Raw genomic sequence first — 27,084 nt, 5'->3', positions numbered from 1 at the left:
TTTCCTAAATATAAAGCATGGCTGAATTTTATTTTCATTAAATTATCCATGATTAAATATACTCTCTGAAATTTTCTCGGCTTTTTCAGAGCTCAATTATTAATTTTAATCATACAAAGAACATGTCAGTAATTATTCACGTATTAAATTAATCGTTAAATGGTCTTCTTATAATTTTGTTAAATATTTATAGTGTTCAAGTATTTTCAGGATTTCTCTTGAAATTATTTGAGCATTGGAAGTATTTTTAACAATTCAAAAATCATTTCAGTGAATAATTTAATTGAAAAAGTAATTAAAATAAACTTTTCCTTTTCGGGCCGAATTAGGAAAAGTGCTCACTCTCGGCCCAGTCTCCTCTCAGCCTGCAGCCCCTCTCCCTCTCTTTTCCGGAGTCTAATCCATGTCCCTCCTTCAATCGGGCTGAGTAAAAGAAGCCCAGCCGAAGTCTATTTTACCTCCCCTTGCTACTGTTCATCCTCCAGCTCCGGACAGAGCCCGAGCTGTTGTTCTGTGCCTGTGCAGCCGCCGTTTTCCCCTTCAAATCCGGTCTCCTCTCTCGTGTTATTTCAAAATTAGTTGAGGGGAAATATTCCTCTTATCCTCCTCTATCTCTTCCCCCAAAAATCCGGTTTTATCCCTTTGAATTCGATGCGAATTTGGATTCGTTTTCGAGTTTATCTCTCCACCAAAACCTAGGTTTTCCCGGCGCGATTCCTTGCGTTCCAAGCCCGATCTCTCTCTCCCTTGGCTATAAATAGAGTCCCCTCCCTCTCCTCTTTCGGCCGCCACCTCTCCCTCTCTCCGCCGTCGCTTGTAGCGCCGTCGCCACGTTCGCCTTCTCTCTCCACCGCCGGTAGTCGCTCCAGCCGCACCGTTCGTCGTCGTTCGCCGTCGCCACCACCAGGTTCGCGAGAAGGAGCCGCACGCCGTCCACCCCTCCGTTGCCGCCGAATCCCACCGGAGCACCGCCTACGCCGTCAACCCGAGGCCGCCGCCTTTTGAAGCTCGTCGCCGGCCGTTTTCCATCATCGATTCTCGTCGCCGTCACCACCGGTGAGTTCGTCTTGTCGTCCTCTCCGCGTTGGTGCTTCGGATAGCCCAGCCGAGCCTCCTAGCACCGGCGACCTCGCAGAGCAGTGCATGGTCAACTGTGATGTCATCGATGACGTCATTATCTATTTAATAAATCGTAAATCCTTTTCTGTATAAGGCTAAAATCAATTTAATCTTGTAAAATTCATAACTAATTCATATGAAGTCGGAATTAAGTGGTTCAAGTCTCTAAATTCATCTAAAATCATGATCTACATGTTTGTTTACTTTTTATATACTGTTTATTTGGTTTTTATTAGCCTTTTTCTCCGTTTTGCGTGTTAGCTTGTTGTTTCTGTCGTTGCGAAGGTTCGTGAGGGCGTCGGAAGTGTCCAAGAAGACTAATTGAAGACCAATTATTGCAAGGCAAGTCACACATATCCTAAACACAATTTCTTTGAGCATGTTGATCCTATATTTAAATTCTCTATTTATTTCAACTGTGCATTTATTTTCGAATGTCACTGGGTGGTGTAAACCTATTCCTTTGTTATGGTCAATTTGCATTGAATACCCTATTCCTTGATACCTTGGTAATAAATTGATCAGCTTGAACCTTATATATTGGTTTGGTTCAGCTAAATGCTATATATATATATATACATATACATATACATATACATATACATATATATATATACATATACATATACATATACATATATATATATACATATACATATACATATACATATATCTATATATATATATATATATATGTATTTATATATCTATAATTATATATATATATATATGCTTAGTCATGCTTAGAAACATTAGCTCATTAATGGGATGATTCATACTACACTATTACTTATGGTTATATTTAATGGTAGCTCACGATGGTCAATCATGTTATGATAATTAAAATCTGATTAATGGTGGGTTGTGAGCACATGGTTTTGAAGGTCGTGCTCATGACAATTAAGGACCGGTTCACGAGCTACTGTTGTGAAACATTAACCGTGCCAACCACAAGCCAGCGTGGGCAACGGCTTTACCTTTTGTATAGCATGATTCACTGTGGGGTGCCAGACTGTGAAGCGGCGAGAAGTCCGTTGGGGTCGTTGGGGAGTCCATGCCTCTGGTTTTTGAGGGGGTGATTATGATCCAGGAATGGTGCACTGTGGTGAGTTGTGTTGTGCGAGGGGTACTGTCACAGTTCTTTTTTGAGGTACCGTGGTGGTATTGAGGCGCATGGTGACATGTCGTGGAGCTGTGTCTTGTGGGTACAGTGGTACACCTCTGGCCAGAGTAAAACTATTCGAATAGCCGTGCCCGCGGTTATGGGCGGGTCTAACAATGTTTTTCGTAATTAGTCTCACACTACTCATTAATGATAATAATGTGATAATTAATTTGACTCTTGGTTTGGAATGGATAATTCCTGGTTTGGAGGTTTGATCTGTACGGCCGGGGTTGGTTGTTCAGGTTTGGTTGGGCCTGTGCAGCATGGGTGTGCTGTTCAGTGTTGATTAATATTGATGATTAATTACTCTACTGTTTTACAAATTCTCAACTCTTTGCTAAATGCTGCTTTCGCAAATGAACCCTATATTATGCCATCCTTTGGTATCCTTGTGCACTTGCATATTTGCTGTGTGGCTTGCGGAGTATGTCATATGCTCACCTTGCAATAATCAATCAACCTCAGTTGAAGAAAAAGGATCCAGAAGGAGAAGACGTTTGGCTTATACCCCAGTTGAGCTGCCTGTGGGAGTGGAGCCGGAGCTTCGCTAGATCGTTAATTCCGCTGTTGTTTTCTTTTCTTTTGTAAGTACATAACGTTATTATTACGATGGATTTGTATATTAAATTGTCAGTTTGTATACCTCGGCTGATTCCTGGACGAGGATTTCATGCACAAATAAGTTCGGAAATTGTTTGTGAATTTCCGGGCGTGACACCGGAGCGGGGTGACATGGAGGTACACATAATCCCCTGCTTCAAAAGTGAGCTCCCTTCGGTGGTTGTCCGCGTAGCTTTTCTGTCGAGACTGGGCAATTCTCAGCCTCTCTCTGACGGTTCTGACTTTCTCTTCTGCTTCCGTTAACACTTCTGTTCTGAACAGTTGACGTTCGCCTGTTTGGTCCAGAAGAGAGGTGTGCGGCACTTCCGGCCATACAACGCTTCGAACGGTGCCATTTGTAGACTGGCCTGGTAGCTGTTGTTGTACGAGAATTCAGCATAAGGCAGACTTTTATCCCATGCTCTGCCAAAATCGAGTGCACAGGCTCGCAACATATCCTCCAAGATATGATTGACCCTTTCGGTCTAGCCATCTGTCTGCGGATGGTAGGCTGTGCTGAAATTCAAGCGGGTCCCCAATTCTTCCTGCAGCTTCTGCCAAAATTTTGAGGTGAACTGACTCCCTCGATCAGATACAATCTTCTTGGGTCCCCCATGTAGACACATGATCCTTGCTAAGTACAGCTCTGCCAATTTCTTTCCCGTATACGTGGTATGCACTGGAATGAAATGGGCAACTTTAGTGAGCCGATCCACGACTACCTAGATTGAATCATGACCAGATGATGTCCTGGGCAGACCTGTTATGAAATCCATTTCAATCTCTTCCCATTTCCATTCCGGGATCCGAAGAGGCTGTAGCAAACCTGCTGGCCTTTGGTGCTCTGCCTTTACTCGTTGGCATACGTCACAGAGTGCGACAAATTCAGCTATTTCCCTTCTCATGCTTACCCACCAGAACTTTTCTTTGAGGTCTTGGGTACATTTTGGTACCGCCTGGGTGAATGGAGTAGTGAGTCTGGTGAGCCTCGGTGAGTATCAGGTCCTTTAGTTCCTTGTCGTCAGGTATGCACAATCTTTCTCCCAACCAGATTGTGCTGTGTTCATCTTCGTGGAAATCCCGGGCTTTTTCGACCCTCATATTCTTTTTTAGCTCTGCTATTTCAGGATCATTTACCTGAGCTGCTCTGACTTGATCCACGAGCGTAGGTCGTGCCTCTAGGGCAGCCACGTACCCGTGTTCTACTAGCCCCAAGTTGAGGTGTTCAAGCTCCTGCTGTAATTCCTTACACATGTCTTCGGTGCATAAAGCATTGCAGTAGCTTTTCCTGCTTAATGCATCTGCCACCACATTGGCTTTGCCAGGATGGTAGTGAATGCTCATGTCATAATCCTTGATTAACTCCAACCATCTTCGCTGTCGGAGATTTAGATCAGGTTGGGTGAAGATATATTTCAGACTCTTGTGATCCGTATATACTTCGCAGCGGTTGCCAATCAGATTGCCTCCAGATCTTCAAAGCATGAACCACCGCTGCCAATTCTAAATCATGTGTTGGATAGTTTCCTTCATGCGGGCGCAACTGCCGCGAGGCATAAGCGACCACTCTGCCCTCTTGCATTAGAACACATCCAAGCCCGTGACGGGATGCATCGCAATAGATTTGGAAGTCTTTCGTCTGATCGGGAAGAATCAGAACTGGAGCAGATACTAATTTCTTCTTAAGCTCCTCGAAACTCTTGTCACACTCGGCTGTCCACTTGAATTTCTCGTCTTTCTTAAGCAACTGAGTCCTAGGTCTGGCAATCCTGGAGAAATTTTCAATGAACCGACGGTAATAACTCGCAAGTCCAAGAAAACTCCGAATCTGTGACACTGTCTTAGGCGGGGTCTACTTGGTAACTGACTCCACATTCGATAGATCAACTGCCACGCCCTGAGCTGTAATGACGTGACCCAAGAATTTGACCTCTGATAACCAAAAGTCGCATTTGCTGAACTTGGCATAAAGCTGGTGCTCCTGCAACTTCTCGAGTACCAGACGAAGATGTTGCTCATGCTCTTCTTCCGACTTGGAATAGATTAGAATGTCATCGATGAATACCACAACAAACTTATCCCGAAATTCCGTGAACACTTTGTTCATCAGGTTTATGAAGAATGCAGGTGCATTAGTGAGTCCAAAAGACATAACCGTGCACTCATACAACCCATACCGAGTGGTGAAGGCTGTTTTGGGAATATCCTCTTCCCGGATTCTCAACTGGTGGTAGCCCGATCGCAGCTCTATTTTGGAAAACACTTTGGTTCCTTTCAGCTGATCAAACAGAACATCAATCCGTGGTAAAGGGTATTTGTTTTTTATGGTGACCTCATTGAGTGCGAGATAATCAACACACATGTCACACCCTGAAAATCACTAAATTATAAATTGTTGTGAAAAAGGAATTTTTAGAATTTATTTAATAATTAAAGTAAGTGTTTGAATAGAATCTATGAAAATTTTGAACATTAAATTGAGATAGATAAAATTTTATTAAATATTTTAAGTGTCCAAGTATTTTCTGGATTTTTCCAGGAATTATTTGAGCATTATAAGTATTTTAATAAATGAAACATCATTTCAGCAATTATTTAAATTAGAAATTCAATTAAAATTCTCCTCCCTTGACTTGGGCTGAATCTGGTCCACTCCTTCCTTACCCTTCGGCCTGTTCTTCCTATCTCTCAGCCAAAGTCCAGTTTTCATCCCCTGCAATCGGGCCAAGTAAAGAAAATAAGAAAGCCCAGTAAAAGTCTACTTTGCCTCCCCTCGCTACAGTACCTTCATCCTCCTCCAGCCGAGCCTGAACAGAGCCCGAGCCGTGTGCGTGCGCCGCCGCTTCCTTTGCAAAATCCGTCGCATCCCGTGCTCCGTTTCCAAAATTGGTTGCAAAAACGGATTCCCCTCGATCTCCTCTACCTTATCCCTAACAAACCCCTTTGAATACCGTTGTATATCGCGTGAATTCGACAAGGTTTTGAGCTCCGTTTTTCCGGCGAACCCTAACTAATCCGCCGCTCCTCCCCTATCCGAGCCGATCTCCTCCTCGTTTGGCTATAAATAGCAGCCCCTCGGCCTCCTCTTCCGTTTCCCCTCTTTTTCCTGAGCCGCCGTGCCCTAGCCGCCTCTCCCCACGCTAGCATCTCTCTCCGCCGCTGGCCGCCAGCACCAGCCGAGTCGCCAACGACCGGGGTTGGTTGTTCAGGTTTGGTTGGGCCTGTGCAGCATGAGTGTGCTGTTCAGTGTTGATTAATATTGATGATTAATTAATCTACTATTTTACAATTTCTCAACTCTTTGCTAAATGCTGCTTTCGCAAATGAACCATATATTATGCCATCCTTTGGTATCCTTGTGCACTTGCATACTTGCTGTGTGGCTTGTGGAGTATTTCATGTACTCACCTTGCAATAATCATCAAACCTCAGTTGAAGAAAAAAGATCCAGAAGGAGAAGATGTTTGGCTTATACCCCAGTTGAGCTGCCTGTGGGAGTGGAGCTGAAGCTTCGCTAGGTTTTATTTTTCCGCTGCAATTTTCTTCATGGTGAGGACTAAGTGCCTCTTATGTAAGTATTTATTCGCTTTAGTTATTTTGATGAATCTGTATATTAAATTGTCAGTTTGTGTAACTCGGTTGATTCCTGGATGAGGGTCTTAATGCACAAATTAGTTCGGAAATTACTTGTGAATTTCTGGGTGTGACAAGTTGGTATCAGAGCCATCTCGACTATAGGTCAAGCCAAACGGTTAAACCCATAAGGACATGTCTTTGCTAAAACAAAAATCTATTTGCAAAAGTCTGTTTTCCTCCTTATCCCATTGCTCCTTGTAAAAGCTTTTCTCATCCTCCCTTCCCCGTCTTTCAACTTGCTTTAGATGAATCTCTACAAGGAGAGGTTGGAAAAGATGATGGCACGCTTTGATGAAATTTGGGGTGATCTGCCCAAAAAGATTGATCAGATTAATGAGAGAAGAGAAGCTCTGGAAATCAAGGCATTATTCTAAAGGAAGCTGAGAAATATGGGAACTATGGTTTTACAAGTGAGCTTTGTCGTATGACGTATGATCTTGGATATGAGGTTCCACCAAAGTACACTAAAGTATCTACTCATGTTGGAGACCAATTGCATTGCAAGACAACTGTTACTCTTGTTTCCGACAAGGAAGATCTTCCCCAGCTATCATTCAATGGCAAAGCTAATTGTTTCTTGTATGCTCGTGAAGGTGTCGCTTCGCCAATTGTTTCTTTTATGCTTGTAAAGGAGTCGCATATGAAGCTTTGTGTCGTCGCGGTCGTCATTTCAAGAATCGTCTGGAGAATTTTACATATCACTACCATCTGAAACATGGTGATGATTTTTGGTTGAATGGTTGTACGCGTACCCAAGGAGAAGATAACCAAATGATTGTGCATATGACTACAATGTTGGATGCTATTGATGACCTCCACATTAATTACAAGACTCAAGCCATAAATCAGAAGCATGCCCAACAGGAGAAAATTGCCAAGCTATAGAAGATGGTTGAACAAATGGAAGACATGTCTCAACCTGAAGATAGTGACACCGCCAAGATGTTGAAATTTACAGAAGCTCGTTTTGCCCAGTATCGCAAAGACACCAATCGTAAGCTCGTTCTTCGCTAGAAGAGGACCTTCGAATTAGATGATGAACTGCAGAAGTTGAAAGGAGAACCTTCATCGGATGAAGATGATTAGGAAGATGTAAAGCCTACTCAAGTTGTCAAGCGTCTCTACACTGGAGTTATTATTTCTCTCATAGAAGGATGATTCCCGTGAAGATGAGTCACTTGAGAAGCCCCAAGTTCAAAGGTAGAATAGAGAAGTTTTAAGCACCTATGACAGAACCTAAGCTTTACCCTCAAGAGTAGTGGTCTTTTGTTTAGTTAAATCGTTGTGTTAGCTTGCTTGCTTAAGTTTTATTTGTGTGTGTGTGGGTTTTAGCGTATGGGATATATCAAGGGTTGTAATATAACCATACTAGTTCTAGAGTTCAGTTCAGCGTTAAAGGACAACCTATTTCACATCAATAAAAATTAAAGTTTAGTAAAAAATATATATATATTCTATTCTATATGCCCTGCTACTCTCTTAACCCTTTCTATCTCTCTCTTACCTCCTACCTAAGAGAATGGATTTAAGCAAAGGAAGTTTTGTGCTCATCAGTGGCAGTGGTTTTAATAACAAGTTAACAGTTAAGGAACAATGTGTCTGGATCTCCAAATAAACTTCATCCTGATGCTGATGTGGACAACACAATCAGTCATCCAAGGAAAGTTAAAAGTCAGAAGCTCAAGGGATACCATTGAAAAAAATTTCAAGAGAATTCTTTACATTTGGTCTCATTCGGTTTAAGGTTCCAAGTTTGATGTGAGCAAGAGTCATGAAGGAATAAGAAAGATAAAAGCTTACATCTATGTCATCAAGATGATTATTATCACTACAGTGTGGTTTATAGAAGGAATGATTATATCAAGGTGTCTGAAAGGACAATTCTTTTTGCACTATTTTTAAGTCAAGAGAATAGTGTCAATAAGGCTAAGACATTAAACAATGAGGAATGTAAAGAGATGTTGATTTAGAAGAAAAAATAGCAAGAAGATTCAATTCTCACGTGTTCAATGTGAAGTAAATGGAGGATAAAGTTTGCATTGTTATGGAAAAGTGAACACATTAAGTAGAGCAATTATTCATGTTATCATGGTAATGGAATATCAAGTGAAGGCTCGGTTCATAAAAGATTTGTCTTTTGATTAATGGAATAGATCAGGAGATAATGATTGCTAGCCCAATTCAGTAATAGTCAGGCTCGTGAAGGATGACAAAAGTTGTAATCGATCATTGGACGGTTTCTTGTTGATGGCAGTAATCATGACATTATTTCTGTTAATAGTAACCAAATAATATCGTCAGATGTGATCAGCAAAAGTATCATCAACAAAGGTTCAAGTTTGTATATGTTTTGGTTTGAGTAAGAAGATAGCGAATGAAAAGGAATGCACCCCTTTCATGTTGAGGGATTGGTATGTGTTAATTGTTTGAGTCAAGATATTTTTGGAGAGACTATACTAAAGATATGCTTTTTGTCTGGACTAAATAATGTGAAGCAGTTTCTAAGGGAAGCTTGTCATTGAAATTTCCATATCAATAGTCAATCAAGTAAGATGGATATTATCAATAGATGGTTGCACATATGATTCTACCCTAGATGGTTGCAGTAAAAGCCATGAGAATTGGAGCAAGTTCGAAGTGTAATAACAACTGATGCAAGATGTCAGTCACAACAATATTCTCTATTGCATCTTGATTAGATTATAAGTAAAAGGACGAGTTAACTACGTTACCATTTACCCAAATGGATGAAAGGCCATCCAATGTCTATATTGCAAAGGATCTATAATAGTTCAAGAGATTTAAATGGTTTGCGTTTTCATGAATAAAAAAAATGGCTCCGATAGGTGCAGTAATGGATAGTCAGAGGATAAGATATGGATCTAAGCAATCAGTTCATTCATGTATTCCTGTTTGTCAAAGATATATGAGATTCAAAGTTGTTTTATGGAATGCTAGTCTGTTTAAAGGTTGTGGAATCAGTTAAAGAGAGTGAGACTATGGATTCTACGATGTTGTATTGGAATCTTATAATTGCCACATGAACCTTAATATTTATCGAAGGTTAGAGGTGTACTCATGTGAAATGGATGTTTATGGCAACTCAGGAAAACGAGAATAAAGACGAAGTGATAATTAATCAAGGAATATAATGTCGTAGGGGAAGTCCCCTACACCAGAGGTTACTCGAAAGCACTAAAGAAGGTTTATACTCTACTAATATGGTACAAGGACAAGAATGGTTTGCTTGTCGACATACAAGTTTTGACGAATCACTACAAAGTTTTTGTGAGATAGCAGATGGATCATTTTACCAGTTACACATACACCAATGGGACAAAGATGATCGTTGACATCACTACTAGGTTAATCTGAAGTATGAAGATGATAACAAGGAGAAGGATACATAGAAAGGTGATAAATAAAGAGTCAATTGAAATGGAACAATAATCCCTAGGATAGTTAGATCAAGTGTGGAGTTCTTTAATTCAAGGTATTTTGGAACTGCACAAGCCATAAAATACTGTTGCAAAGTGGTTTGCATCGATGTTAGAATAAATGTCTTGTCAGTCTGTCTGCAAGATTGATGGCAAACCTATACAAGAAGTTGTATTGGAATCTAGAACCTAAAAGGTTAAGAAGTCACCGTTACATGAAATAATTCAATAATATTTGAGATAGAAACAATAATTGTTTTCACTGCAAAAAGATGAACGGCGGATCAAAGAAGATACTTCAAGATCAGCTGTCAATTAAAGTATTTGTAAGCCCGGATTAAGAAGGCTCAGATATTTCGTTAATATACTTTATGGATAAGAAACTTGTTTCCATATATAAGATAAGAGGAAATCGTTTTACTATGGAAGGTTGGATTCGGTCAAATGTTAAATGTTGTTTTTCTCAGAAAGGTGAAATCATGAGAACTAAATCAACTTCAGTCATAAGTGAGGTTTCTATGGACTTGATAAAGTCCAGGGTGCTCAGAGAAGAAGATAGACCAAACCCTATCGTATTCACACAAGACTTTGTGATTTGAGATCTTTCAGTCAATATTCTAAGGGTCGAGAGGATAATGTTTTCAGTAAAATTGACCTATCAATATCTGCATAAGGATTAAGTTAAGTGTTATGTTCTATTGGAAAAAAAAAGTCAGAGAAAGGTATGTTAGATTGGCTAGTTAGTTTGACAGAGTGGTTAGTGAAGGATTGCCCTACCCAATTTCTTGCTAGCCGTTCCAAATCTCGGGATGAGATTTCTGTAAGGGGGGTGGATTTGTCACACCCTGAAAATCGCTAAATTATAAATTGTTGTGAAAAAGGAATTTTTAGAATTTATTTAATAATTAAAGTAAGTGTTTGAATAGAATCTATGAAAATTTTGAACATTAAATTGAGATAGATAAAATTTTATTAAATATTTTTAGTGTCCAAGTATTTTCTGGATTTTTCCCGGAATTATTTGAGCATTATAAGTATTTTTAATAAATGAAACATCATTTCAGCAATTATTTAAATTAGAAATTCAATTAAAATTCTCCTCCCTTGTCTTGGGCTGAATCTGGTCCACTCCTTCCTTACCCTTCGGCCTGTTCTTCCTCTCTCAGCCGAAGTCCAGTTTTCATCCCCTACAATCGGGCCAAGTAAAGAAAAAAAGGAAGCCCAGGAAAAGTCTACTTTGCCTCCCCTCGCTACAGTACCTTCTTCCTGCTCCAGCCGAGCCTGAACAGAGCCCGAGCCGTGTGCGTGCGCCGCCGCTTCCTTCGCAAAATCCATCACATCCTGTGCTCCGTTTCCAAAATTGGTTGCAAAAACAGATTTCCCTCGATCTCCTCTACCTTATCCCTAACAAACCCCTTTGAATACCGTTGTATATTGCGTGAATTCGACACGGTTTCGAGCTCCGTTTTTCTGGCGAACCCTAGCTAATCCGCCGCCTATCCCTCCCGTATCCAAGCCGATCTCCTCCTTTGGCTATAAATAGCAGATGCTCTGCCTCCTCTTCCGTTTCCCCTCTTTTTCCTGAGCCGCCGTGCCCCAGCCGCCTCTCCCCACGCTAGCCACTCTCTCCACCGCCGGCCGCCAACTCCAGCCGAGTCGCGCCGCCTCTCCGGTCGTCCCCGATCTGCGCCGTCGCCTCCCTCGGCTTTGTAGTGAAGAGCTCTATCCCGGCCACCCGTTCTTTTGCCCTGAACCCCGCCGGAAGTCGTCATCACTGTGAAGGCCGAACCGTCGCCATGTTTTGATCTCCGGCGAAGCTTTGCCGTCGACTCCGTGGTCGCCGAACCCCGCTGTCTCCTCCGTTGGCATCGCAGCGACAACAGCAAGCATGGCAGCCGCCCCCGTGAAGCCACAAGCCATCGGAGCGTCATCGTCACCGTGAAGCCGATCTAATCCATCTTCAGCCGTGCCGCTCATCGCCGTCCATCGCCGCCTTCGTTCGCTGTCGCCACCCACGGGATCGCAGGAGGGAGGTGAAGACTGTCCGCCCCTTAGTTGCTGCCTCCCCTCGTCAAAACGCCGCCGTCATCGTGGACAGAGCCACGCCGCCGCTTAATCTCGTCGCCGGCCATCTCCCGTCATCGTCCGTGGTCATGCCGGCCCTTGGTGAGTTCGTCATGGCCTCCTCTCTCTCCCGAAGCTGTCCCTTGTCGCCGGGGCATCGTCGTTCAGTTCTCGTTGCTATCCAAAGCCATCTGCCGGTGATGATGTTATCGCTGATATCCGTATTATCTCAAGCCATTGCAAAATCAATATAAATTCTGTCATATCTTTTCAGTGACATTATTCCTTTTTAATATATGTCATCTACCATGTATGATCTAATCTATTTCCGGAGGATGTTTTAATCTTTTGTCTCAGCTATAAATCATTTGTAAATTGTTTAAACAATTTGGAATAGTTCTTTCTTTAATAGGTTTAATTGAAATTAATTCTTGTAAAATTCATAAATAATTCGTTCGAACTCGGAATGAGGTCGTTCAAGTCTCATAATTCATCTAAATACAAGATCTACCCATTTATGAACTTTAATTGTACTATTCATTTGGTTTTTATTAGTGTTTTTCCTTGTTTTGCGTTCTAGGTTTAGTTTTCCGTTGTTTCGGATGATCGTTCGTTCGTTGGAGGAGTTCCTGAAGACGAATTGAAGACGCTTGTTTGTAAGGCAAGTCACACAGATCCCAAACAACCCTTTGAGCATGTCGAACCTGTTTAAAGCTATTGATTTATTTCTACTTACGCATTGTCTTCGAATGTCATTGGGTGTTGAGCCTTTCCCATTTAATTCTGGCCGAAGATGACTTTATTTTCCTATGGGTTATAATTTGACTAGCATGAACCTTATATATTGGATTGGTTCAGCTAGATGTTATTTATAGTTGCTTAGTCATGCTCAGAAACATTAGCTCATTAATGGGATAAATCATGTTTCACTATTACTTATGGTTATATTTAATGGTAGCTCACGATGGTCAATCATGTTATGATAATTAATTGATAATTAAAATATGATTAATGGTGGGTTGTGAGCACATGGTTCTGAAGGTCGTGCTCATGACAATTAAGGACCGGTTCGCGAGCTATTATTGTGAAACATTAATCGTGCCAACCACAAGCAAGCGTGGGCAACGGCTTTACCTTTTGTATAGCATGGTTCATTACGGGGTGCCAGACTGAGAAGCGGCGAGAAGTCCGTGGGGGTCGCTGGGGAGTCCATGCCTCTGGTTTTTGAGGGGGTGATTATGATCCAGAAATGGTGCACTGTGGTGAGTTGTGTTGTGCAAAGGGTACTGTCACGATTTCCCCCCTTGCAGTGCCGTGGTGGTACTACGGGGCATGGCAACATGTGTGGAATCGTGTCTTGTGGGTACAGTGGTACATCTCTGGCCAGAATAACACTATTCGAATAGCCGTGCCCGCGGTTATGGGCGGGTCTAACAATGTTTTTCGTGATTAGTCCCACACTACTCATTAATGATAATAATGTGATAATTAATTTGACTCCTGGTTTGAAATAGATAATTCCTGGTTTGGAGGTTTGATCTGTACGACCGGGGTTGGTTGTTCAGGTTTGGTTGGGCCTGTGCAGCATGGGTGTGCTGTTCAGTGTTGATTAATATTGATGATTAATTACTCTACTGTTTTACAATTTCTCAACTCTTTGCTAAATGCTGCTTTCGCAAATGAACCCTATATTATGCCATCCTTTGGTATCCTTGTGCACTTGCATACTTGCTGTGTGGCTTGCGGAGTATTCCATGTACTCACCTTGCAATAATCATCAAACCTTAGTTGAAGAAAAAGGATCCAGAAGGAGAAGACGTTTGGCTTATACCCCAGTTGAGCTGCCTGTGGGAGTGGAGCTGAAGCTTCGCTAGGTTTTATTTTTCCACTCTAGTTTTCTTCATGGTGAGGACTAAGTGCCTCTTATGTAAGTATTTATTCGCTTTAGTTATTTTGATGAATCTGTATATTAAATTATCAGTTTGTGTACCTCGGTTGATTCCTGGACGAGGGTCTTAATGCACAAATTAGTTTGGAAATTACTTGTGAATTTCTGGGCGTGACAACACATTCTCTTCGTGTTGTCCTTCTCCACAAAAATGACCGGAGCACCCCAAGGTGAAGTACTTGGTCGAATGTACCCTTTCTGCAGTTGCTCATCCACCTGCTTCTTGACCTCTACTAGCTCGTTGGCTGCCATTCTGTACGGTCTCTTGTAAATTGGAGCAGTCCCCGGTGCCAAATCAATCCGGAATTCAATCTCTCTCTTGGGTGGCATGGTAGTGAGGTCCTCAGGGAACACCTCTGGATACTCGCATACTATGGGGATATCTTCCAATTTCCTCGAACTCTTCTCCTCGGTGGCCACCGGATTTTTCACCTCAATCAGATTTAAGGAGATCCCCTGCTTTAGTGAGACTGGTGACTTGTACACCACTGCTTCTCCCTTCTCATTGGTCAAGGTGATTGTGCGATTCACACAATCAATGACACCTTTGAACTTGGTAAGCCAATCCATCCCAAGAATGACATCTAGGTCTTTGGATTCGAGAAGGATGAGGTTGGCTAGAAATGGTGATCTTTGGATTTCTATTAGCACGGAAGGGCTATAACTGACCGAGGTTGAACTATTTCCCGGGGTATGAACCCTCATTGGTGTACTAAGCTCTTCTTTTCTTAACCCATGCACCCCAGCAAACTTCTTTGAAATGAATGAATGCGTTGCACCAGAATCGAAAAGTACTGTTGCAGGGATCGTGTTAACAGGAAACGTACCCAGTATGACCTCTGGTGCTGCTTGCGCCTCTTCTGCGGACGCGTGGTTAACACGGGCTTGGGCAAACCTTGGCCCGGCACGCGTTGGCTTCGGGCACTTGTCAGCAAAGTGGCCATGCTCGCCACAGTTGAAACAGGACCCTGGCTTTGCCCCAGTCTCCTTCTTGGCTTGGGCTGATGGAGCTGATTGTGCTGGTGCCATTGGTGGGTGCGGAGCTGCATTGCAGTTGGGCTGACCTCCTTGGTGGTTCTGGCTCCCACTGGCGCCCTGGTGGAAGCCGCTTGAGTTGAAAGGGCGATGTTGGTGGACAATCATGATGGTTGGTCCACCCTGTTGTCCGGAAGTGAAGCGTGGTCGCTGGTGACTTCTTGGGTTGGACCGGAACTGAGCCGTCTTTCTCTTCCTGTCCATTTTGTTTCGCCGATCCTCCTGACGGATTGCCTTCTCAACCAGCTTCTCAAAGTCGGCGTAGTCTCTAGAAATCAGCTGGTTGGTACGCTCGTCATCCAGGCCCGCTAGGAGCTTCTCCTGTTTCAATGCGTCAGTGCGGACATCCTCCGGTGCGTATCGCGCTAGGCGATTGAACTCATGCAGGTACTCGGTTACTGTCCTGTTGCCCTGGTGGAGTGCGCGGAATTCTCTCTTCTTTTGTGCCATGACCCCGTCTGGCACCTGCGCCTTCCTGAAGCTGCAACAGAACTCCGCCCAAGTGACCTCCGTACCTGGCGGACGGGTAGCCATGTGATTGTCCCACCAAGCTGACGCGGGACCCTGGAGCTGGTGTGTGGCGAAGGCGACCTTCTCCTGATCATTGCACTGCAGAAGATTGAGCTTCTTCTCTATGGCATGGAGCTAGTCATTCGCCTCCATGGGGTTGGTGGTGCTAGAGAAGGTGGGTGGCCTGACGCGTAGAAACTCCGGCAGCTTGGACAGAGGGGGAGGGGGACCAAACTGCTGCTGCTGCTGCTCAGCTTGCTGCTGCATCCTCTGGTGCATCTACTGGTGCTGGTGCTGCATCTGCTGCATCATGGCTTCCATCATCTGTGTCTGATGGGCCATCACTTGTGCAAGAATCGGGTTCTCGAGAAGCGGTGGCGGACCATTGCTGGAGGCGCTGTTGGGATGCCCACCGTCGGTGCGTTCTTCACCGTTGCTGCCCTCACCTGCTGCACGGCTGCCATTCCTGGTGTTGATCATCTGAAGGAAGAGCAGATGGAGGGGATGGAAAAGAAGAAAAATAGATGCTCAGGAACTAAGCTTTATTATATAGGAATTTAAACTGCAATTGTTCTGATCTGAATTAAAACACTTAAAACAGCAAGCAAATCCTTATTAAGACAGCCACATCATAGGCACATGATGTCGACCGTCGACGACCCACAAGCGAACAAACCTAAACACACAAGCTGGCAGGCAATTACTAAGCAGTCGATAAACTAAGGGAAAATGAGCCTAATGCTCGGAACGGCTCCTGCGGTCGGTGGAGTTGAAGGCGTTCTCCTGCTTGTCGCCAGGTCCCTCTGAGCGGCTCCTGGAGTCTGGCAGATACGTCTCGCTGCTACCAAGCTCTGAGCCACTCGAACTGCTGCTGCTTTGGTCGCGGCTGCCACTGGGAATAGCAGGCAACCAACCACCGTTGCCACTGGCTGGACCCCTGGTGGCTGACGCTGGAGCGAAGGAGAGAGCGGACGCGGGAGCTGACACTGGAACTGGAGCTGGGGTTGGAGCTGCTGCGGGAGGAACTGGAGGAGCTGCGGGTGCTGCGGGAATTGCGGGCGGAGGTGGGTTCCTGGGCGCAAGCTTAATGCGCACGGGTGCAGTCGTCGACTTGCGAGGCGTGGTGCGGATCCGGACTCCTCCGGGAGCAGGCAGACCCTTCAGCTGAGCGTTCTCCTTCTTCAGGCGTGCTATCTCATCCATCAGAGCTATGATCCTCACAAGCTTTCCATCATTCAAGGCCTTGGATGCCTTGTGCAGGTCGGAGTGCATCCTGTCCATTCCCCTCATCACGGTGCACATGTGGCCGAAGGTGGGGTCGTTCTCGCCGACTGTCGGGCGGAAGGTGCTGATGTCGTCGCCATTGCTGGGCGAGGGTGGAAGCGGTATGCCATGTTGCAGATCCCGACTGACTGTCAAATAAATCTCAAATAATTTTACTAAAACACTAGACTGACCTGCTTTGACAAATCCCACTTAAACGAGCGACCAAGATTTTCCCTTGAACCGCAGAAACAAATCCCAATTTTCCCCGGAACAAATCTAATTGCAAAGAACATATGCAATGAAAAGGATTCAGAGGGTTCTTAGGTTTTCCATTTGGCTTGTCCTACGGTCATGGTCGGCTCTGATACCAACTTGTCACGCCCAGAAATTCCCAAATAGAATTCCAAGCAGAATGTGCATTAAAACCCCCATCCAGGACCGGCCGGGGTACACAACGACAAAGTTGACATACAGATCCACGTCTTACAAACATCATAAAAGTCTTACATAAATGCAGCGAAAAGCTAAAAGATAACTGGAGCTAAGCCTTGACTTGGACCGCAGCGGGATCACCACTCCACAGGCATCCTCGACGGCACGGACGAAGCCTACTCCTCGGAGAAACCGCCATCTGACGCATACTCAAACTCTGGGGTTTGGGGAAAATAGAGCAAGACTGAGTACTACCCACTGTACTCAGCAAGTCATACCGGAATAGGGTATGATGCAGGGAATTATCAAAGGATATCTAGAGTGGTTCATTTGCATAAAGCGAGCATTTATAAACAGTAGTTGAAAGCAGAAAAAACAGTTGTAATAATTAATCAATATTAACCATCCACTGTCCAACGCTACACCACGTTGCAACAGGCCCAACCATCCACCTGAACTAATCCGTTCCATCAGACTAAACTAGGGTGAGACTAATCACGGTGAATCTGGTTGACCGCTCATAACCGCGGGCACGGCTATTCGAATAGTTTTACTCTGATCAGAGGTGTACAACTGTACCCACAAGACACAGCCCCACGACACATTTCCGTGCACCGACATGCCACCACGACATACCGGATAGAGGCCGTGACAGGACCCTTCGCATAATCCCCTCTAACCAAGCACACCACACCTCAGGTTTCACCCCCACTCCTCGCAAGGCAGCGGGTAGTCCCTTCTCATGCCTAGGTGAATCCGGAAGCCGCATAGGCCGTTGCAGGGCCCATCCAAACTCCATCACGCCCACCCTTGCCTGGATGCGTCAGCTAGAGGAAAGCTACACTACAAGCCCAGCCGTTACCCACGCTGGCTTGTGGTAAGTACGATGAATTCTTCCAGGGTTTCCCGCGAACCGGTCCTTAAGTGCCATGGGCGCGACCAACGAAACCATGCACCTACAGCCCACCATTTAGTTAATTTTTAATTTACCAACACCGGAGCGGTGGCACTAAACCAACATCAACACTAAAACCTGAAGTCTAATCATTAATGTGATTTCCCCCATGGTGTGCTAGTTGAACTAAGCATGGCTAAGCAATCTCTAGTCCAACATCTAGTCATGTTATATCCCAAGCTAACAAAGGAGCAAGGTACAAAAATAGCATGGCTGTAACAGTAGGTAAACATCCCATAGTAACATTATAAAACAATGCAGTATTTAAGGGAAAACGGTAGAGCATTTGTAATATAGGATCAACATGTTCAAGTGACAAGCATGACTTGCCTTGCTCTGCTGCTGGAGGAACCTCGGCGACTATTTCAAAGTACACCGGAGCGTCGGGAGAGCCGGAATCTAAGCGACATACAAAGCAAACAATACAAACAGGCTATAAGACTACTGAAACAGAGAACAAAACCATTTTTAATGGATTCTATGCATTTTTCTTGATTTTCTGAGACTTGAATGGGCTTAAACGGAGCTCGGATGAATTAGATATGAATTTTAGAAGATTCACTGTGTTTTTACTATAAACAGAAAAATCCTTAATTGATTTATTGCGCAATAATTAAATTCGCAAGGAGAGAGGGGGCGGCGCCAACATGCGGGCCCCACATGGCAGTGACTAGGGGGGGCGGTCCATGGTGGACTAGGTCCACGGACCGGGGAGGAGCGGCGCACCACGTGGTGCACATGTGGCGCCGACGCGGCGCACACATGGCGGCCATGTGGCAGCCACGTGGGCGGCGGGGTTGGATGGCCCCGATCTACCGGTAGATCGGACGGCGGAGGCGGCTCGCGGCCGGGCGCGCACGGGCATGACTCAAGCCGACCCGGCGGCCGTGGCGCGCGGCAGCGCAGCGTGACGCGACGGCGACGCAAGGCGGCGAGCGGCCAACGGCGGAGAGCGGCGGCGACCGACGACGAGCGGCGGCGCACGGCGAGTGATGGCGGCGCGACCCCGAGGGCTAAGAGGGAGAGGGGGAATGACAACAGGGATATGCTCACCGGTGTTCGGCCGGAACGAGGGGGCGATGGCGAACGGCGGCAAGGTGACCGGGGGACGACGGCGAATGGCGGACGGTCTCTGGAACCACCTAGCGAACAAGATGAGAGGGGTTAGAGGGAGAGAGGAAAATGGGAGAGGGCGAAGACGCTGGCCGAAGGCAGCGGCCATGGCAGTGCTCACCGGCGCACGGGGCGGAGAGGGTTCCGGCGGTGGATTCCGACGGAGGAGAGGTGGACGGGACGGCCCGCACGACGGCGAACGCGACGGCGTGGCTCGGCACGGCGGCTAGCGGTGGCCGGAGAGGCGGCGGCGGCGGAGAGGAGGGCGACGGCGCTAGGGCAATAGAGAGCACGGGAGAACTCGGCGAAATAAGGAAAAAGAGAGAGGGGAGGGCGGTGATGCTTAAATAGGGGAGAGGTGGCTCGGACGTGGCTGGGAGTGGCCCGATTTCACCGGCCGACGTGGGGAGGTGGAGGTGGAGAGAGAGGCGGGATTCGAAAATCGAATCCCGGCCGTCTCGAGAGCGGGCGCGGGTGGGAGAGAGGGGGAGTGGGCGCGGGAGACGCGGGCGACGTGGGCGACGTGGCCTGGAAGACGCGGGAGCGAGGGCACGGCGGCGCCGGCTGGAGGTGGGAGACGGGCCCGATAGGTGGGCCCCACCTGTCGGCGACCTGAAGGGAGGAGGCGGCTGGCTCAGCTGGGCCTCGGCCTTCGGTCGGCCTAGCGGGGAAGGGGGGAGAGGAAGAGAATGGGCCGGCGGCCCATTCGAAAAGGAAAGAAAAAGAGGGAAAAAGAAAGAAAAAGAAGGAAATGAATTTCCAGGGAATTAAATATTGCTTGTGCTCATTTTTAATTGGTTAAAATTATTTCCAGAGCTCTGAAAATTCCACTAAAAATCTTGTTAGCGTATTTCGATATGTAGAACTCAAGAAAAATCCCACATGCCAGTTCCGATTATTATTTGCATTGATTTATTAGGGTTTCACTCTTGCTTTTACACCAGTATTTTCTTGAGACCATTTATAAATTCAATTTAGGCTTGGGAGAAGAACTTCAGGGTGTGACACCTCGCGATTCCCAACCCTAACCGCCGTCTCCCCGCCCCAAAGGTCTCCGGCGCGTGCTCCCCCCAACCACCGGCGCCGATTCCCAACCCTGCACGCCGGAAGCTCTCCCATCGCCAGGTACAAGATGATGGCATTTAATTGTTGGCAAGTTACTCCAAGGTGTTTGTTCTTCTGATGGTTAGAAGTGTAGTATAAACTGTGCAACTACAATCATTGCATCCCGTTCGTATCCATGGCTACAAAGTGCTAGCATCAGGATACATATATTCTTCTTTTATTGTCAAGCAGTTCATGAGCACCAATCGATCCATTCTTTTTCTGATCATGTTGTGCTAATTTATATTTGTTCAGATTTACATGCCATTTGGGTTCACATATTCATAGTTATCAAATATTTCTGTCATTAGAGTAGCTGGACTGACAATCATTTTTAGTTACAGTGGTATATTTGGCAGAAATCTCACATCTTAATATCTCAAAATTAAAGTAACAATACTCAAATAAACTTTTCCTCATGATTTCTATTGTGCTTTAGGTGTTATATATAATTTTGAGATACCGGTCACGCCGACGCCGTCTTCTCCCTACTTCACCCGCAGGTACTGCTTCATTGCTTCCGCTCCCACCTTCCTCTTCTCTTTTTGATTCTGAACTTTATATGATCTATCATGTGGTAGCTAGGTCTTTTTTTTTTTGGAATCAGACTATTTACAATAAAAGCAATAGGTTTGCTATGAGTGTAACGTCAGAGCACATGGATCATGAACAAACACAGATAATTTCCCTCTGTTTTCCTGAAAGTTATTTTGAACCAATATAAGGATCTGTTCACATGCATCAGTTATTATGTTGGATGTTTGAGATCCTACGGTACAACATCCCACAAATTACAATAACAAGTATCCATCTCGATGAGAAATTGTGTATTCATATGCAATATTAATAATCCATTCTAAGCCTGTTTTTCAAAATATATCTTTAGGTATATATAATTCCTCAACATTCGCAAACAATATTATCTACTCTGTGGGTCTATACATTAACATCCTTTCATATTTAACCTTATTTCTTAGTCATAGGTTGACGTTGGCCCTGCTAATGACTAAACTTTATATTTTTCAAGTGACACCCTTAATAGTGCTCTGACCCACTCTATTTTCCACCTGAAGAACATTTCTCTCTCTATAGTTTGCATAATCATGAAAACATCACCTAACCTTGCAAATACGCCTACTGAATTCCTTGAAGGTAGTGATAAATCTTAGACTGAATATTCAGTCATGTTATTTGAAAATGTCCTGTTGCGATGTTGGTTGCATCCTCTTACGGCAAATTCCTTGGAACATATATGTAAATTTTGCGACATCTTTTCGCAGTCGCAATCCTTTAGTTGCGCCTTATGTTGTACTGGGAGAACATATTTAACCATAAACTTTGTCTTACATGTTCGCACTATGAATCATCAGGTTTATCATTTATATAGTTAGGGTTACCGTTCTATGTTGTACTCTACCACATTATAATTATTTTTCATCCTCATTTTTTCTATGTTCTCTGCATGAAGTCTCAAGGGTTACGGCAGAATGTCCTAATGATCCTCAATCTGTGTATAATGACAGGGTGAAACGACAGTTGAAGGTTACTAGAGCGTTTGGTGCAGGCTTTCTAAATAAGGTAACTTTACAGCTTATTTAAGTCCATGGCTGTTGTTCAACTGTTGTTCAACTGCTATTTGTTTTGAGGATGGTAAAAGAAATTGTCTAAACATCTACAAATTGGAGCATCTAATTTGGTTGAGGATGTCCAGCTATCTGATTATGAAATCTTAGGCCAGGGTTACATCTTAATCTTCAGACTATACCCTGACAGTGACAGTGAACCCTGTTTCTCGGAATACTTTTATTCCACGTCATGTTATTATTTTAAATTATATATTTTAAAATTTGAATTGTCAAATGTCACCCGTAGTGTTTGTACGGGCAATATATATATATATATATATATATATATATATATATATATATATATATATATATATATATATATATATATATATATATATATATATATATATATATATATATATATATATATATATATATATATATATATATATATATATATATAGACACACACACATGTGTGGGTGTGCCAGTGCTGACTTCAAATATTAAGATGTGAAGTTTAGTATTTATATTCCTCCATTGCAAACTTCAGTTTATTATTTATATGCTCTTGCTTTTATAATTAAGCATCACAGTTTAAAAATAACTGTTTTTATATCCTGACTCTTACTGTTGGCTCAGATACAAGTGAAGCTATTTGTGTGAGCTCTAGCTGTACCAAAATCTCTCGAGTTACATTGTTGAACAAAGTTGGTATTGGCTGTGCAACCAGATCAGTCGCACAGGACTTTGTCCAAATTGTGTGTGTCATTCCTAATGGATGCATAAACAATAATAAAACTTTTGTATGCGATATGTGTTTGATCCTATGAAGAATGTGAGGGGGATTTGGGTGATCTCACCAGCTGTTGGCTCTTACATGGCATGATTTACAGTGTGTAAAAAAACATGACGTGCTCTGTAAGAATTGATGAGTCTTGTTCAATATAAAAGCAGAACTATCGATATGCCGTGGATGAACATCCCTTGTTTGGATTAATTTGCATCAATTTAGACTCGATTGTTGTCATCCCTTGACGTAGTACTATGATTTTTCATGGTCAATCATTAGTGCTGGCTAAATGGATAATTTGGATCGTATTATTACAGGATGTGTTTTTTTTTCTATAAATCATGTGCACGTACTACAAACTCATTAATAACATAAAGTAAACATTAGGTACGCATGGATGCAAATCACCATGAAAGTGGAGTGCGCGAAGCCCTTGGAGATATAACGAATCACTATAAATGTGTAGTATACTGGATAGTGGGTTTTATGTAAGATATTTATTGTCCTTTTGTATCTAACTTTATTATTTAAAAACGCAGGTCGTGTGAATGAAAATGGATTATCCAATGAATCCCAGCGTAAGAATGAAGAAAAAAAACTTTAAACAACGCATCTGGCGTGCAAATACGGAGGCTCAGAAGAATAGTAATACCATTCATACGCAAGAGATGCCTATTTCAGGGTCCGAACTATGTCATAATGGAGAAAACAAGGTTTCTGAGATTACCACCTCAGCAAAGAGGGAACAAAATAACAGCTATCTACGTGAATGGCGTGCAAGAAAGAAGGCTAAATCAAGTGGTTGCAGTATTGTATCTCCTATCATGCCAACGCAAGCAACAATTCTTACCCCTGCAGAACACAATGAAGATTGTGATGTCCGACAATCTTCAATGTGTGACAAAGATAAGAAAAGATTAGAGAGGAATATATACCAACGTGAGTACCGTGCAAAGAAGAATGCGGAGAAAGTCGAAGTTAACAAATCGAGCGCTACACCAAGCACCAGGCGGAGAAGCATTGCCTGGACATACAATTTTGGGTAAGTTTTTATAATTTACCCAATATTGATTCTTTTGCTCATATTTTAAACAATTATTGTACATCATATAGACTGCTACTGGATTTGGTATAAGTCCAATGTTCCATAAGGATATAGATCTTGTGGGGTCAGTTGGTAGCTGGTCGAAAATCCATTATGAAGTTGCAAAATGCAAATCGGTAAGCTAGCTATCCTTTGTTCTTATTTGAATGTGTTTTTTATATTATCTTGACGGTTGACTTTTTCCAGATTCTTATACCAGTATGTGCTGTTGGAAGCTATATCTTGGTCATACTGGACCAAGAAAGTAGAACACTTTATCTTCTAGACCCTAATCCACTAAATCCAATGTATGAGAACAACCCAACTATGAGATATACCAAAAAATTGTTAAATGTTACCAACTATTTCAACAGAGCCATGCGTGTGGCATGTCCTGGCTCTAGGTGGATTGACGATATCGACTTGTGGCGCCATATATATGTCACAAATCCGGTGGCTGACTCGTAAGTTTTCTTGTATAATCTTGTTTGATCCAATAAATTATTTTTGTATAACGCATGGTACCTAACTATTCAAATTTCATAGGAATTTATCGGGTTGTCTCGTACATCTGTTCATGCGATCCTGGAAATATGGAGCACTTCATTTGCCGTCTTTTAAGGTCATTCTGACTAGCATTGGCATTTAGAATATTATATTTTATTTTATAATACAGTCATTTCTTTTATAAACATATGCATTTGAAGGATGTTGACGAGCTAAGGAAACAATTTTTGCTATATATACTGATGTACGAGCAAAATGAGTGCGCAAGCAACATTCCTAGCGGCGCACGAGATTTTCTTCACTGTATCGCAAATGCAAAACATTAGAATAGTTATTCTTTACCTATGGGGTGTATTCTATACATAACAAATGCTTTATTTAAATAATGGAATAACTCTATACTTCTCTAACATATTTTTATGCGTATATTGCCTTTTATATTGTGTACATAGGGTATATTATATATATAATTAAGTCATGTAAAGTTTTACAGTGCCCACGTAATATCATAGAATGCACCTTACATGAAATATATTTAATGTACTATATGAATTTGATTAAATTTCAAATGCACAGATCATATAAAAATATTTTTTGGTAACATGAAATTTTTTTAAAGATACAGTTAATAGAATTGCACCGTAGCATTTAGCATGGGCATATTACTAGTACAATATAGTACAATAGAGCCTCTTATAATTCAGCTCAAGCTTGGAAGTGTGTGTGAGAGTGAATGAAGTCTATTTATAGGACATGTATGACGGTTATAGGAAGGGGAATTGTCCGAAGTGCCCCTCAACTACCATCAGGAGTGCATCTGGACCATCCCTGCCAAACCCCAGGATCAACGGTGTTGATCAGGGTTCGGTCGAACCTGGTGGTTCGGCCGAACCTGGGCTGGCCCATCTGGTCCTCAGCTTCGGCCTACCTCCTTTCCTGGTCCTACTTTATCTATTTCTCAAAGTTTTGGGCTGACTTTCTGGTATTTTGATATACAATCCATCCTTGTATGGATACATACTTCTCCTCACTTTAGTCCAGATTTCCTCCCAATCTCATGGTTTATCACCTGCATACAAATATACACCAACACTTGTGGAATATATGAGATTAAGAACCGATCACTATGTTGGATGTTTTATTATCTGAACTTTATGTAGATGTTGGCGGTATAGAATTGGCATTTAATAGTTGCCAACAGGTTCCTGACGATGCTGCCCCCACCCTGACGCCCCGCGAAGCCCAGGCCTCGAGGCCCGAGGGGGTCGACCTCGACCCCCCACGACAGGTTGCCTGGATGGCCGACATCCGGGCATACCTTGGCAGTCGCACTCTTCCTGAGGATCACGCAAAAGGCGAGAAGCTCGCGCGCATCTCCAAGCGGTACATGCTAGTAGAAGGGACCCTCTACCAGCGTGGTGCCAATGGAGTCCTCTTGAAATGCATCCCTCGGGAACAAGGCATCGAGATCATCGGCGATGCCCATGAGGGGGAATGCGGGGCCTATTCGGCCTTGCGCACTTTGGTCGGTAAAGCCATTTGGCAGGGCTTTTACTGGCCAACCATGCTCTAGGACGCCCAGGACTGGGTCCGACGATGCAAAGCTTGCCAGTTCATGCCAAGTAGACTCATCAGCCAGCCCAAGCCCTGCAGGTCATCCCGTTATCTTGGCCCTTTGTGGTCCGGGGTTTGGACATCCTAGGGCCCTTCAAGGCGACCCGAGGCGGGTATCAGCATCTGTATGTCGCCATCAACAAATTCACCAAGTGGCCCGAAGCTTACCCGGTCATCAAGATCGATAAACACTAAGCGCTGAAGTTAATCAGGGGCATCACATCCCGATTCGGAGTGCCGAACCGTATCATCACGGACAATGCACCCAATTCACCAGTGAGCTATTTGGTGACTATTGCGACGACATGGGCTTCAAGTTATGCTTCACCTCACCCGCCCACCCCAAGAGCAACGGCCAAGTCGAGCGCGCAAACACTGAGATCCTCAAAGGCCTCAAAACCAAAATGTACAACGTCCTCAAGAAGCATGGGGACTCGTGGACCGAGGAACTGCCCGCGGTGCTGTGGGCCAATCGGACCACCTTGAGCCATGCGACAGGAGAAACCCCTTTCTTCCTGGTATATGCTGCTGAGGCGGTCCTACCTATGGAGCTCTCCCTAGGCTCGCCTCAGGTTGCGCTGTACAACGAGGCGGATCAGGACGAGCTCCATCGCGACGACCTCAACTATTTGGAAGAGCGAAGAAGGCGCGCGGCCCTTCGGGCAACGCGCTACCAACGGAGCTTGCGGCACTATCATCAGCGCCACGTCCATGACTTTGTCCTCCACTGTGTCCAATCGTGCTTAGGATTGAGCAAACTTTCACCAATGTGGGAGAGACTATACAAAGTGATCGGTGTCCCCCGGCCAGGTTCGGTTCGATTGGCCATGGAAGACGGCACATAACTGCCTAATCCCTGGAACATCGAACATCTTCGCCGCTTCTAGCCATGACATCGATTGTCTTTTCTTTTGGGCTCGAGCCAACCCCCGCACACCCCTCGGGCTGTGCGGGCTTGGCCGGGGGCTACCAATATCAATATCTGTATCTCACCATCTCTCTAGCAATAAATCCACTTATTTAATCAAAGCTGTTGTGTGCTTTTTCGCTTCCTTCCTGAGTCTTGTTCCAGCTTAGGGGTGACTTGTGCTTAGCGGGTCTCCCGAGGTGATGGCTCTGCCCCTCGCTGCTTAG

At 44.1% G+C, this 27,084-nt stretch overlaps 1 protein-coding gene and 2 long non-coding RNA genes across 6 annotated transcripts; all 3 read left to right on the top strand.

Annotated features, from left to right (window-relative positions):
• The first annotated feature begins 787 nt into the window (after nt 1–787).
• LOC9266237 (uncharacterized) lies at nt 788–22,920 on the top strand. Of its 4 annotated transcripts, none has more exons than XR_010738555.1 (7): nt 11,523–12,123; nt 12,602–12,682; nt 13,810–13,926; nt 20,259–20,405; nt 20,824–20,887; nt 21,908–21,962; nt 22,595–22,920. It is a non-coding gene; the product is annotated as an uncharacterized lncRNA (long non-coding RNA). The 4 variants fall into 4 exon arrangements; XR_010738556.1 differs by having other exon boundaries at nt 13,810–13,948; XR_010738553.1 differs by lacking the exons at nt 11,523–12,123; nt 12,602–12,682; nt 13,810–13,926 and adding exons at nt 788–1,056; nt 1,381–1,461.
• Nucleotides 22,921–23,830: 910 nt separating this feature from the next.
• On the top strand, nt 23,831–24,572 carry LOC136354789 (uncharacterized). Its single transcript, XR_010738557.1, has 3 exons — nt 23,831–23,966; nt 24,037–24,293; nt 24,376–24,572. It is a non-coding gene; the product is annotated as an uncharacterized lncRNA (long non-coding RNA).
• A 1,061-nt stretch (nt 24,573–25,633) lies between these two features.
• LOC136354540 (uncharacterized) lies at nt 25,634–26,795 on the top strand. The gene is made up of 2 exons (XM_066306043.1): nt 25,634–25,719; nt 26,228–26,795. Exons 1-2 carry the CDS (start codon nt 25,634–25,636, stop codon nt 26,793–26,795), a joined length of 654 nt encoding a protein of 217 aa, XP_066162140.1.
• Nucleotides 26,796–27,084: the final 289 nt, after the last annotated feature.

Source organism: Oryza sativa, chromosome 12, assembly GCF_034140825.1.
Source record: "Oryza sativa Japonica Group chromosome 12, ASM3414082v1".
Classification (NCBI taxonomy): domain Eukaryota; kingdom Viridiplantae; phylum Streptophyta; class Magnoliopsida; order Poales; family Poaceae; genus Oryza; species Oryza sativa.
This window is presented reverse-complemented; position numbering and strand designations above follow the sequence as displayed.

Bases quoted from the DNA above. Each gene is read 5' to 3' on its own strand.
- LOC136354540 (XM_066306043.1), top strand. From the start codon at position 25,634: ATGGCCGACATCCGGGCATACCTTGGCAGTCGCACTCTTCCTGAGGAT. The intron at 25,720-26,227 runs GTACATGCTAGT...CCAATTCACCAG, and splicing joins CTCGCGCGCATCTCCAAGCG to TGAGCTATTTGGTGACTATT.